The sequence below is a fragment of the Periophthalmus magnuspinnatus genome, chromosome 21 (genome assembly GCF_009829125.3).
Source record: "Periophthalmus magnuspinnatus isolate fPerMag1 chromosome 21, fPerMag1.2.pri, whole genome shotgun sequence".
NCBI classification, from domain to species: domain Eukaryota; kingdom Metazoa; phylum Chordata; class Actinopteri; order Gobiiformes; family Gobiidae; genus Periophthalmus; species Periophthalmus magnuspinnatus.
The window spans coordinates 31,339,359-31,352,788 of NC_047146.1; the positions used below are offsets into that span (position 1 = coordinate 31,339,359).

At 40.1% G+C, this 13,430-nt stretch overlaps 1 protein-coding gene across 1 annotated transcript in view; it reads left to right on the forward strand.

Moving 5' to 3' along the window:
* Window positions 1-12,433, forward strand: part of LOC117389521 (inactive dipeptidyl peptidase 10-like) — a 364,225-nt gene extending 351,792 nt beyond the window's left edge. Inside the window, exons 18-26 of the mRNA XM_033987204.2 lie at window positions 165-263; window positions 335-404; window positions 1,780-1,974; window positions 2,954-3,008; window positions 3,935-4,034; window positions 5,498-5,556; window positions 7,829-7,901; window positions 9,369-9,442; window positions 11,839-12,433. Of these exons, the coding sequence (XP_033843095.1) occupies window positions 165-263; window positions 335-404; window positions 1,780-1,974; window positions 2,954-3,008; window positions 3,935-4,034; window positions 5,498-5,556; window positions 7,829-7,901; window positions 9,369-9,442; window positions 11,839-11,976 (863 nt within the window). The 3' untranslated portion in view covers window positions 11,977-12,433. The remainder of the gene's footprint in view (window positions 1-164; window positions 264-334; window positions 405-1,779; window positions 1,975-2,953; window positions 3,009-3,934; window positions 4,035-5,497; window positions 5,557-7,828; window positions 7,902-9,368; window positions 9,443-11,838) is intronic.
* Window positions 12,434-13,430: the final 997 nt, after the last annotated feature.

The following is a 13,430-nucleotide window of genomic DNA, read 5'->3' on the forward strand; positions in this document are numbered from 1 at the left end:
AGATGATTACGGACCCTTTTTATCACAAACAATATTATAGTTTATTATTAAGGGGAGGGCCCACAAACTCCACACAAAAACACCACACGTTACTAGGGAATGGAACCTGGGACCTTTAACCACAAAGCAACTCTATTCCATCAAACTTTTCCTTGTGCTCTCAGATTACTACATCCTAGAGAATAACTCGGTGCTGAAGGCCGCGCTCAGATACAAGAGGATCCAGCTGTCTGAATTCAGGACTGTCCCCATTGAACACTTTGGTGAGCTGTGAAATGAACTGTTTAAAAAAATTCAAAACGCATACGTGATTATTTCATTTTTGTCCTTGCAGATTTACCGCTGAAGATCTTGTACCCGCCCGACTTCTCCGACTCAAGACATTACGGGCTCCTGTTTATCATGTATGTATTATATAAAGGGAATTAGCTTCATCGTTCACCACAATCTATGTAGTATTTCAACCCATTTGCAAGACTTATTGAACTGACTTAGCGACACTTCTACTGCGAGTTGGTTGGTAATTTTATACACCAGGAAAAGTCGCTGATGTTTCCTTTAGACTTTTTACTTCAGGTTTTTGGAGCGTAGATGTTACACTGCTTTTTGGATCATAGTCAGAAGATCCAAAACCCTCTGCTCTTCTGTGTACTCTTTAAGTTTACTCATGTCCTTTGATAGATAAAGATCTCAGACGCTGGCGCAGTATTCAAAGGTGCTGCGTACTACCAAGTTACGGGCGATGGTCTTAGTGCGTCAAGTAGGTGTCTAGAGCTCTCAAAACGATTACGTATCGCTCTGTGTCTAATCCAAACTGCTCTCTCAAGACTCCAAGTGCACGGGAGTTTACGCAAAGACAACTATTTACAGAAAAGTACTAGGGAATAGTGTAGAATGTATATGGAAAATCAAGTAAACTATTCCCTGATCTTCAGCGTACTCACTCCATACCTTCTCCTTTCTGCTGTATTCCCCTCAAAACCCATATAATCTAAATAAAATAAGTATAATAAGTATAATATACATTTTGGTTGAGTACGACTAAACGATCAAAGGACTACAGCCAGGTTCAGTTCAGTAACCCGCTCTACATCATCCTGATTTCACTATCTAATTTCCCGTAAATCAAGATATGAACATTAATAACAGACAAATCAGGCGTCTTCTTTCCCCCGAGGTTGCTACCACTAGCGTTAGCAACAGGTTTGATTGACACCATCGTTAAGCGCCCGCCAGCCTTGCTCCGGATTAGCTTTTTGGTTGCTATGAGTCCACTTCTGTATATATGTATGAGTAAAACGCTACTAATGTGCACGCTCAAGTACTTGGCGTGGTCCGACTCCGACAATACTTCATCACATAATATATAAAATCTTGTCTACGGTGATACTGAGCAATGAGAGAGTGTTATGGTATATTTTTGTCGTAAAGAATGATGGGTCAAAGATACAGACTTGGGGACAGGTTTAACAGTTTATTGCAAACAGGAGGATGTGAAAGCTGGTTGGAGGAGCTGGTTGTAGGCAGCTGGGTCAGAGGCTGAGGTGCACAGGTGTAGGCTTGATTGCTCATAGGCTGCAGGTGTGTAGTGGGTGGTGCCAGAGTCTCCGCCCATCTCCCGGCACAGACATAGAAGGGAGGGGGAAAAACACCACAGAAACACAGACAGACTGGGATCATGACAGTACACAGCACAGAAACACACAAAAAACCCAAATCCTGACAATTTTACCGTATGATCGTTACATGACCTCCCTCGTGTTGTCCTTGTGTGCTCAGTGACAGCGCCCCCGGTGGTCAGGCGGTGAGTGAGCTCTTCTCTCTGGGCTGGGACTCCGTGCTGGTCAGCTCTGACAGTGTGATCGTGGCTCGTCTGGACGCTCGGGGCAGTGGCTTCCAGGGACAGAGACTCCTTCATGAGCTGCACCACAGGCTGGGCACAGTGGACCTGCACGACCACATCACCGCTGTCGAGTAAGTGTCATCTAAAAGTTACAAATGTCAATATCCAACCGTACAACATTTCAGTTTGTGGTCCTGTTGAGGGGTCACTACAAAAACAAATCGAAAATTCAGATTTGGTGGTTTGTTTTTTCCCAACTTCCCAAAAATGCAAACTTTGTGCTGTTTATAATAAGACAAAAATAATAATACATCTTGACAGAATGAAGATGGTTAAGGTTTAAGCTGATAAAGTGATATTTTTGATCATGACTCATCTTTAATATTCAAATACGCCAGTAAATCTCGACAATTTTACATATTTCCATAGTTTACGTATTAAAATCTCTTCTCCATGCACAGTACATTCACAGATTTACCCTGTACCCGACTATACATGTCTATTTTTTTGTTCAACATAATCATCTGAGACGTGTCATCTCTGGTCCAGGTCTGAGGTACAAAAGGTTTCAGAGGTAGTCATCTGGACACTGCTTTTGAAATCAAGACGTTTCAGCTCCGAGTAACGAGTAACTTCAACTGAAAAGGGCTTCTGGTTGGAGCCAAAACATCTTAATTTAAAAAAAAACAGATGTCCAGTGTCCAGATGACTACTGCTGAAACCTTGTCTACCATGAACATTATCATATTCAATCAACAAATTCCAATTTTTGAGATTTAAAAAAATGTCAAAATGCAAAATACTTTCGCACTAGAGTCAGGTTATGTGTTAAGTAAATAAAAATGTTCCTTATTGCAACATATATGAACCATTTAAATACATGCCAAGTAGCCCGACCAACAGTTACACTTTTCACATCTATTAAAATTTATTACGATTAACCTTGAATTACCAACCAAAGCTTTTCCAGTATAATAAACATTTCCCTCATCTCCTGAAACTCATAGCAAATACATATGTTTTATTTATTAACATCTCCGAGACATCCATACGGAACCTTTGCTTGCATTTTAACCAGCGCCTTATAAAACCTCTTGTGTTTTCCTGCAGGTACATGCTGAAATTTCCATATATCGACCGCACGAGGATAGCGCTGTTCGGGAAGGTGAGCCGTGGTCCTTCATTAGGTGGATCCTGTCTAATTTATTCACATACATAATACTGAACATGGCTGCGGGCTGTGTGCTCCCGTTTGTGTGAAGCCTCCAGTTTACTTTATAATAAACACGGTAAGATAACATGGGTGTTTGTTGTTGTGATTAAAAGGTGTAATTGTGCAGTTTGTAATCAGGGGGACGTGGAGTATAGTATTTGTATCAGGTTGGATAGAAGGTTCTGGAAAATAGGTTTGTGTAATCTAAGATTATTTACACAAAGAGAGAAGTGCGTTTGAGCCGATGAAAACCACCTTAGACTCACTGACTGACTTTGGTTAAACTGTTTTGGCGACACTTTATGATGAACAAACAGTTTATTAAGTGATTCAAGCATAAAGGGCCCGGATTACGCCGTTTCTGATCTACGTTATGATGTTGTTTCCTCATCACAAACCTGGAGTTGTGTTTTATTTCACATATTCAACACACAAATCCTGCATATTTAGATTAGTTCTTCTCTCAAAAATGGAAAACACTCTGTTCCACCTTGTGATGTCATCATGTGGTAATACAGGAAGTTCTAAATTGTTGTTTCCTTCACCAGAATCACGTGGATAATTTCAGCTGTAGAATTGCCAATCTTTCCTGAAACAAAATGTAAAAGGAATCTGTTAACTTGAAAATGACGACTACATTCTGAACTCTTAACCGTCACGCTTTAATTAAACATTTACTAAGCCTGAATCCTTCTTAATAAACGATTTGTGTGGGAAATTAAGGCAGTTTTTCTAAAGTGTAACCATTGCTTTATGTAGTAACATTTGTTTGCTGATTCATACACCGCTGTAAATGTGTGAAACATTGGTAAACCTTGCATTACATTTCCTAAAATCAATAATAATTAAGATCTTTTGTGCAAATGTGCGTTGCCCAGGGTTACGGAGCTTACCTGACCTTGATGCTGATGAAGTCCACAGACGGTCTGTTCAAATGTGCCTGTGCCATGTCCCCGGTGACAGACTGGAAACTTTATGGTGAGGAATATAGACAATAGTGTTCTGTTTAATGAACTTTAAATGAAAATACTCCAGCTTTTCTCAGTCTAAGCCGTAAATATTGGAGTAACAGTAGTTTAGTGGTTAGAACAGTGGTTAGTGTGATCATTATTAGATTATATTTGTGTTAACCAAGTAGTTCACCTGTTCACATAGTATGCTAAAGAAGTAGTGTACATATATGAAACAAAACTGATTTTATGGTCAAAATAAGGTGACTGTTTGCATTGAATAATAAAGTGTTTTTACTGACTGCAAACCAGGAAGTAACACAATCCTGAGCTCATCATGGTGAATCATTACTGTGGTAGGAATGTGAGAGAGGAATAAGTAATAGTTTGTTTTTTCACATTTTAAATATGGTAAAAATCAGATACAGTAACTTAAAAAACAACATTTGATGTCACATGTTTAAAATGTAGTGTTTTGCTGTAATGTTGTGTTTGATTCATATCCTCATGTCTCTCCATTACTCTCTTCCCCTCTCTCATCTCACCCTTTCTCTCCTCTCTCTCACTGTCCCATTATCTCTTTCTCTCTTTCATCTCTTTCCCACTCTCCTTCTATCTCTCTCTCCCTCATTCTCTATCCCTTGTCGTCTCTCTCCCTCTGTCTCTTTCTCTCTCCCATTCTCCCCCACACTCTACCCCCCTTTCTCTCCTTCTCTCTCCCCTCTGTCTCTCCCCCTCTCCCTTTTTCTCACTCTCTCTCCCTCCCTCTTTCTCCTCTCTCTGTCTCTCTCACACTCTCTCCCTCCCTCTTGCTTTTCTCTCTCTCCCATTCTCTATCCTTCTCTCCCTCCCTCCCTCCCTCCCTCTTTCTTCTGTCTCTCTCTCTCTCTCTCCCATTCTCTATCCCCCCTCTCCCTCTTTCTCTCTCTCTCCCTCCCCCTCTCTTCCTCTGTCTCTCTCTCTCCCACTCCCTCTTCCTCTCCCTCTTTTGTCACTCTCTCTCTCCCCTCCGCCTCTCTTCCTCTCGGTCTGTCCCCCTCTCTCATGCCCCCTTCCTCTTTCATCTCTCTCGCTCTCTCTTTCTTCCACTCTCTCCCCCTCTCCCTCTTTCTCTCTCCCACTCCCCCACTCTCTATCCCCCACTCTTCTTCTGCATCTGTCCTCTTCTCCTCCTCTCTTCCTCTCCCTCTTTTGTCACTCTCTCTCCCCCCTCCGCCTCTCTTCCTCTCGCTCTGTCCCCCTCTCTCATGCCCCCTTCCTCTTCCGTCTCTCTCTCTCTCTTTCTTCCACTCTCTCCCTCTCTTCCTCTCCCTCTTTCTCTCTCCCACTCCCCCAATCTCTATCCCCTCTCTTCCTCTGCATCTTTCCTCCTCTCTTCCTCTCCCTCTCTTTCCCCCTGTCTTCCTCTCCATCTGTCCCACTCCCCCTCTCTTTGTCCCCCCCTCCCCCTCTCTCCATCCCTCTCTCTCTCCGTCCCTCTCTCCTCCGTAGCGTCCGCCTTCTCAGAGCGATACCTGGGTTTACCTCTACGGGACGACAGCCGATATCAGGTACGTGTTTTTTCTTTTTTCTTTGTAGTCATGATCAAACCCCGCTGCATCTCTCCACCTCCTCTGCGTCTTCCGTCGCTCTGTAGGATTCTGTCATTCATCGGCGCTCTGAGCATGTACCGTAGGCCTCCCACGTAGAACACATCTTTAGTGTAAAACCGTGCATTTGTTAAATCAGCTGGAAAGAAACAGCAGGAGGAGCGGAATTATTTTATCACAAATGTCAAAGATAACAAAACAAGGAAGGAAAGGTACGAGTCGGGATGTTTTTGGAGGACGTTTTGATGAAGATGATTAAATATGCGAAGAATATGTACGCTTATCTGTATTAAGATCAAATACTTATATAAGGTTGGTATTAAGAGACGTAGAGGTCCTTTAGGTACGTTTAACATCCATCTTACTTGTGTACAGGGCCCTAGCTTTGAGGGGCCCTAAGATGAATTTATCTCTGGGGCCCTGAGACATAAAGCTGTGTGTGGTGGCCCTCATGCTTGTCTCCATGGAGGTAAACAATTTTAATTACATTTGTTTTAATAGATTCCTTTGTCAGACCAAGGTTTAGTTTTCATCCCTGACAGATTGGACTGCTCACTAGCGCCTCACAGTGGTCATGTAGCTGTAACATGTTCGAGAGTAAAAAAAAGCCCCTAGTCCTGGTTTAGGGGGGCTTTTTACTCTCACACACCCGGGAGACTGTCCTGAAGAAGTCGGGCTGCAGATGGCGCTGTCGTCCTTGCCTCCAGCGGTAGGAAGACGGTACCTAAACCCGTTGAAAGCGCTAATGAGCCGTCCAAACTGTCAGGGATGAAAACAAACACAACCTTGGTCTGAAAAAAGAATCTATTAAAATAAATTATCGGGAGACCAGATGAACCTCATTAGACTAAGTTTAATTCCAAAACTGTGTAACATTCCAGGTAAGGCTATAACCTCTCCTTGAAGAGCAGGTGGCAAAGTTCCATAATGCACCTTTATCACCTATATGAAAGTATGTGAAAGTATATGTCGATATGATTTTTTTTTTTTTTATATATTTAGATCTATAAGATGCTTCCCTAAAAGTATTCATGGTGTTCATTTTGAGGAGTTTTTCCCCATTCAAAATATATAATATAAATTTTTACATTGTTGGTCGCTATGGTAACTGTCTAAATTTTTCACCATTCTGTCATAAATGTGCTTTTATATACAGATTCTATATAATGGCATTTTGGTACATTTTATCCTCCTAAGATCCGAGCTCTTCCATGGCTTTCTTCTCTTTGTTATTTGGGCTGATTGGACCTGATGAGAGTAAAAACAAACAATTATCTTTTTACATTATGTAGTTTCTGAGAAAAGTGATTTGAAACAAGTGTCCTCATATGTGAACACTTTGATCATTTTGATAAAACATTTTGCAAACGATTTGCAAAAACTATTAAGTGCCTGAAACAGCAACATTTGTCCTGAGTAAAAACAAAAAGAGAAACAACAATTGTGCCTCTTAGAACAATGTGTCTCGTGTGAAGATCTGCTGACAGGAGCAGGAGACATGTGCCTTTACAAAAAAAAAAAAAATCTGAACATTCTAAACTCTTAAAAGTATTCTAAATTGAACATTTTTGCATCATTGCTGTTGTTGTTGCTGTTCTTCTTCTTCTAAAAATTTGCATTGTGGCCTAGACAACCCAAAGTGTGTTGTCCACAGATGTGACCCCAGGTCCCAGGAGGTTAAAGAGGTCTAAGTCTGGTTTTGACAGTAAACCTTTTGATTTGAAGATTTTAGAGAGAGAAGCTTTTATTTTATTTTTTTTATTGCTGAAAATACCTGAAAAACATTAATTCTTACAGTGAACATTAATTCTCCACAGATCTGACCTGTAAATTAACATGGCGGCCCCACCTGCTTGTCTACATAGATGGACAATGACAAGTTTGCCATTTTATAGAAGATAACAAAGACAATAACATCTCCATAGAAACAAGCAGATACTTTGCTGGAAAAGTTACATATTGCACATTTAATATAGTGAATTTTCCGGATTGTAGCATCTGCCCCTCAAATTAAAACATCATCAAATACTCACGTTTAAGTCTGATAATGAAGTTTGATGGGAAACATGAAGTATCTCCATGGACACGAGCAGATGTCGTTCGCCAGAAAAGTTACATATTGCACCTTTGATATAGTGATTTTTTAAACTTTATTATTGTCAGTTATAAAGTTCTTTCATAGTTTGTGATGGACTGAATTACTAATGGCTTTTTCCTAATCTTTGCGTCTTAGTTTTCCAGTGTACTGCAGAACGCCCAGGCTTTCCGCGATCAGGCGCTGATGCTGGTGCACGGCACAGCAGATGGTGAGAGAAAAGACACTATAACCAAAATGAAAGTGTTTGATCTGTTTTATCATCACTGCTGAGTCACTCCCATCACAAAGTCAATGAGGGAAATGTGCTACTATAGCAAAAGATGAGAGCTATGCAAAAATCACGCCTGAGCAGAGACACAATCCGCTCCAAAGTAAGTACGCAAGTAAATCTCTGCTGATGCTACTCAAGTAAAAGTCAAAGGTAGTGCTCTTCAGATAAAATATATTTCATACCTATAATATTTTTATTGTTAGGGGAATATGCAATAAAAAAATACACCATAAAAGTAAAATGTCCCTTTAACTTTACTATATATTTTAGTGAGAGTATACTGCAATTAGTACTTACTGTTATTGATATACTGCTAATACGATCTCTGCACATTTAACCGGACGTCCTGGTCAAAGCCTGAGCTCGTCCGGGCTGGGCAGGGTCCGGTCAAGACTTGGACGGGAGACTGCGGCGAATCCAGGTGCCACAGTGGAGCAAAAAGTAATCAAGTCCTTAGGCAAGACACTTCACCACATCGTCTAGTGTTAATAGTACAACAATAAAAGCAACGCTGAGCATCTGGAAAAGATCTATATAAGACTAAGGGATTATTGTTATTATTCAACTACCACCACTACTTCTACTACTCACTGTGTACTCTCACTGTTATTATGAATGTTCAAGTGCAAATATTCAAAATAATAATATTACATCTACACTGTCTGGCCAAAAAAAAAGTCATCACCTGGATCTAACGAAGCAAATATGTTGGTGTTGCTGCAGTTGGTCCGGTCTAGGTTCAGCATCAGTCTGTGCTCAAAGAATGAGGTCAGCTGACACTCGAATATACTGAATGATGGATTTGTTCTTCCCTGATGGTGCCTTTTTTCTGGACAGGTAGTGTAGTTATAAATGCTCAAATAGAAGTGAAAAGTTATGGTCCAAGAAGAGTTTTGGAGAAAATGACCTTTCAGTGAAGTTATTCAAAGAGTTATTCAAAGAGTGCCCGGTTTAAAATGTGTACTTGGATGAACAAAATCCACAAAATCAGGTTTTTTAAAAGAATAAACCACAAAAATAAAAAATGTAATCATATCTGAAGGAGCACCTGTGTAAGAAGCACAAAGCTGAAATGAAAGAGGAACCAATATATTTACTCAAAAGTACTGTTGTACTGTAAACTCTCACTGAGGTACAAGTTAAAGTATAGCGTCTGAAAACTAAGTACAAACAAAAACAGCAAAAGACGTGTTATGTTTACAAGTATAAAGTGTACTGGTATAGTACATATTACTGCCAGTGTCAGTCTGTGATTCTGTGCATGGGTTGTCATCTTTTTCTCCTCCTTTTTCTCTTTTGGGCATGTTTTTGTCCTTTCTTCTTCTTTCTTGTGTCTGTCTGTACTTGTACCGCTGTTGGAATTGAGTATGGATTTTGTGCTGACGGCTTTGATTTGTTTTGCAGCCAACATCCACTTCCAGCACACTGCCGAGCTGGTCAAAAACCTGGTCAAAGTCGGAGCCAACTATTCCATGCAGGTGAGATCAGACAAAGAGATGGAGGGAACGAGAGGGAGGGATGGAGGGAGGGAGGAGAGAGACGGGAAGAGAGAGGGAACGGAGTGGGAGCCAACTATTCAATGCAGGTGAAATCAGGCAAAGAGACAGAGAGGGAGGTGAGAGACAGAGGAGAATGGAGAGTTCTAGAGAGGAAGGAGGGAGAGAAAGAGAGGGAAAAAGAGAGATAGAGAAGGAGAGAGGAGAGGGAGGGAGAGTGGGAGAGAGAGAGAGACGATTGGTAGGTAGGCCTGGAGAGAGAGGGAGGGAGATACATAGAGCGGAGGAAGGAAGACTGGGGGAGAGAGAGAGGGGAGAGAGATAAGGAAGGAAAGAGGGAGGGAGAGAGAGACAAAGAGACAGGGAGGGAGAAGGAGAATAGAGACAGAACAAGAGAGAGTGTGGTAGAGAGAGAGGAGGAAGAGAGAGAAAGATGAGAGGGATAGGGAGAGAATGAGGGAAAGAGATAGTAGGGGAGACAGAAACGGAAAGAGAGAGATAGAGGTGAGGGAGAGAAACAGAGGACAGAAGCACAGAAGAGAGGGAGGAAGAGTGGGAGCGAGAGAGAGAGAGAGAGAGAGAGGAGATAGATAGGTAGAGAGAGAGCGATAAGGAAGGGACGGAGAATGAGAGAGGAGGGAGAGGGATGAGAAAAAGAGAGGTGGAGGGGGAGTGAGAGAGGAGAGACTGAAAGAGAGAGACACAGGGGAAGGAGAACGGAGAGAGACAGAAAGAGAGAGAAGGAGGGAGTGAGACAGGGATGAGAGAGGTAGGAAGAGAAGGAGGTAGAGAGATAGTAATGGAGACAGAAACAAAAAGAGACAGAGGATAGGGAGAGAAAGAGAAAGAGGACAGACACAGGGAGGGAGGGAAAGTGGGAGAGACAGAGGGGAGATATGCAGGGAGAGAGAGAGAGAGAGATCAGGAAGCAAAGAGGGAGGGAGAGAGATAGAAGGCGGGAAAGGGAAGAGACAAAGAGAGAGGAGCAGAGAGAGAGGAGGGAGAAAGAGAGAGTGATAGATGGGGAGGGAGAGGAGCAGAAATGTCAGGTTTAACGAGGTTGGGATTAACAGGCTCAGAGGTGTGTGTGTGTGTGTGTGTGTGTGTGTGTGTGTGGTATTATAAAAGTACATGTTAACATTCATCTACTTGTATGGAGACGTTGGACTAGATTTAAGTCAAAATACTGTGTCCTTCTGACTGACAGTACACAGTAAAACTCAGAGGAATGGAAGTACATATACAGTGAATGTTGTATATTCATTTGTTTTACACATACCATGTACTTCGTTATTGGGCGACAGAGATTTAATTTGAATTATAATTTCAGATTTTTGCTTTTCATTCTGGGGGAAATGGCCCTTAAGTTCAGTTGTGTTTACAGCAGCTGCTCATACATAAACATGAATATTAGCGTCGCATGTAGGTGAGACTTTGGAAATATATTTAAAAACCCACTTAAACTTCGACAGTAACGAGCAGGGCTGTCAGAAGTATAGAAAATCAGATAATTTATGTTAAAACTAGTATCAAAAATAGAAACGCATTTGAGCAGGTACCAAAAAGAAAAACAGATATAAGACACATGAGAATAGAAAAGAAAGTACTACTATTTAATGTTGAAGATCACATTGCCTTTGTTATCATCATGGTATCGAAATTAGTATTGAGTATCAAGTGTGTCCCTCAGTATCAAAATCAAGTTTTAAATTTTGTTTGATATAGAATTTAATATTTCAATTTTATTTATTAGATTTTGAGCAAGAACAAAAAGCTGTCAAAGATTTGGTACCTATTTTATTTTTATTTTTTTTACTTTTTCCTTTTGTTTTATACATTCATCTTAAAATTATGATTTTAAATATGTGATACCTAATTTTTATGTACTTGGTATCTAATTTTGGCACCTCATTTTTATCTTTATCTTTGTTTTTGTTTTTTTGTTTTTTTGTTGTTGTTTTTTTTTTTTTTTGCTTTATACATTCATTTTAAAATTATGATTTTAAAGATCTGGCACCTCATTTTTATCTAATTGGTACCTAATTTTGGTACCTACATTTGATCTACTTTTTCCATTTGTTCTATTATTATTTTAAAATTATGGTTTTAAAGATTTGATGCCTAATTTTTATCTACTTGGTACCTAATTGTTGGTGCCTGATTTTGATCCACTTGGTACCTAATTTTGGTACCCAATTTTAACTTTTTGGCACCTAAATTTTATCTACTTGGTACCTAATTTTGATGCCTAATTTTTATCTACTTTTTTCCCATTTTTCTTATAAATTAATTTTAAAATTATGAATATGTGTGAAAAAATATTTAAATTCTCCAAATCTGAATACTAACCATCTACCATCTGTGTTGTACATCTTCAGATCTACCCAGACGAGGGCCACTTCCTGTCCGACCCGAGCCTGCTGCACCTGTACTCCACCCTGACCAGCTTCTACAGAGATTGTCTCAAAGAGGAGCTGCTACCACCGTCCGACGAAGAGGAGGAGGAGGAAGAGTGAACCAAACCAACGAAAAACACATTTTACAAACTCCAAAAAACGCCTTTGGACCAAGAGTTACACCAGACTCAAACCGTTTTGGATTTCCAGAGCCGGACTAGAGCTCTCAAAGTGTGAGTGGTTGCTATAGTGAGAATGAATGCGCACTTGTAAGTATGTAAGGATGAATGTGGAGCTGTAAAATATAAGGACACTTGTTCAGACAGTGGCACTGAAGGAAGTTTGGAAGGACTAAGGGAGCTAGCTAGCTAAAATACCTGATTTGCGTCGCTCCAGTTGTGGATAAAGCACATTGAACGCATCGCTCCGGACTGTCTCGTCAACTCTCAACCAAATGCATGGTTTTGTTTATCACTTTTGTTAGCCATGTTAGCATCTGTAGACGTAGCACAAGGAGGTGGACGTGACTATCACAATATCACTTTTGCATATTTAAATTTGCTGTAGGTTAATAAGGGATCCCATTGTAACCTGGATGAGATGTTTAGAAACACAAAACTTGAGAAAATTATGTGTGTACCTGTATTTATTCTGTTAGTTTATGTATTTATTAATTTTACAAATGTTTAAGTTCTGAATTGTTTTTAAACTTTACTTCAACTAGAAAATCATTGCAAATGTTTATCACTTTTGTAGTCTGACCAGCGATTCTTATTCATTCACTCATTTGTAACAAACATTTGACTTTAAACATTTTACAATATAAATTTAACATGTTCAAAGCCAAATTTTTGGTACAAATATTGGAATAATAAAATATTAATGCTCTAATGAATACAGTTTAATTGACTATAACCAAATACACAATAAAATAAAGTTATTTCAGCGTTCCACAATATTGCTTTAAACACATCAGTCTTGCTTTTGTTCCACTGCAAAAACACATACACCTGCCTCTATAAGATACATTAGTTTAATGCCATACTGTGGAACATTCTTGAAATATCACCTGTAAGAAGAACACGAATTCCGTTTGTAAAGAATTGTTTTACATAAGCAAATCTTTTACAGAAGCCCTTATCGATCTGTCAAATGTGATCAAGTGAATGTGTCTTGCTGGTCAGACCACAACCAGTCTGCCTTTTTATATTTTTATTTTATTTTAAATTTTTTTTTTTTGTATTTTAGAATGTTATTGCTCTCAAGATAATATCCCTTCCCAATATTTAAAAAAGTAAAACAAAAAAAAAGTAACCCAAAAAATCCTGCAAACTCTGTCCGTGTCCCAATTCACCAAATGCACCGTTTGAAGCACCCTTCAATGTACCGTTCAAAGTGCTGTTCGAAGTACCCACCTGACGAAGTGTACTCCTCTGTGTAGCTGCCTTTGTGCTGAAATGGAACATGGAGTATACTTCACCCGCTGTCTGCACTTGTGGAGAATTTGGCCCCGGTGAATAAGTGCTCATTCTTCCCCCTCAAGCAGATAAACTCTGCCGTCTGCTCGTCGCTCC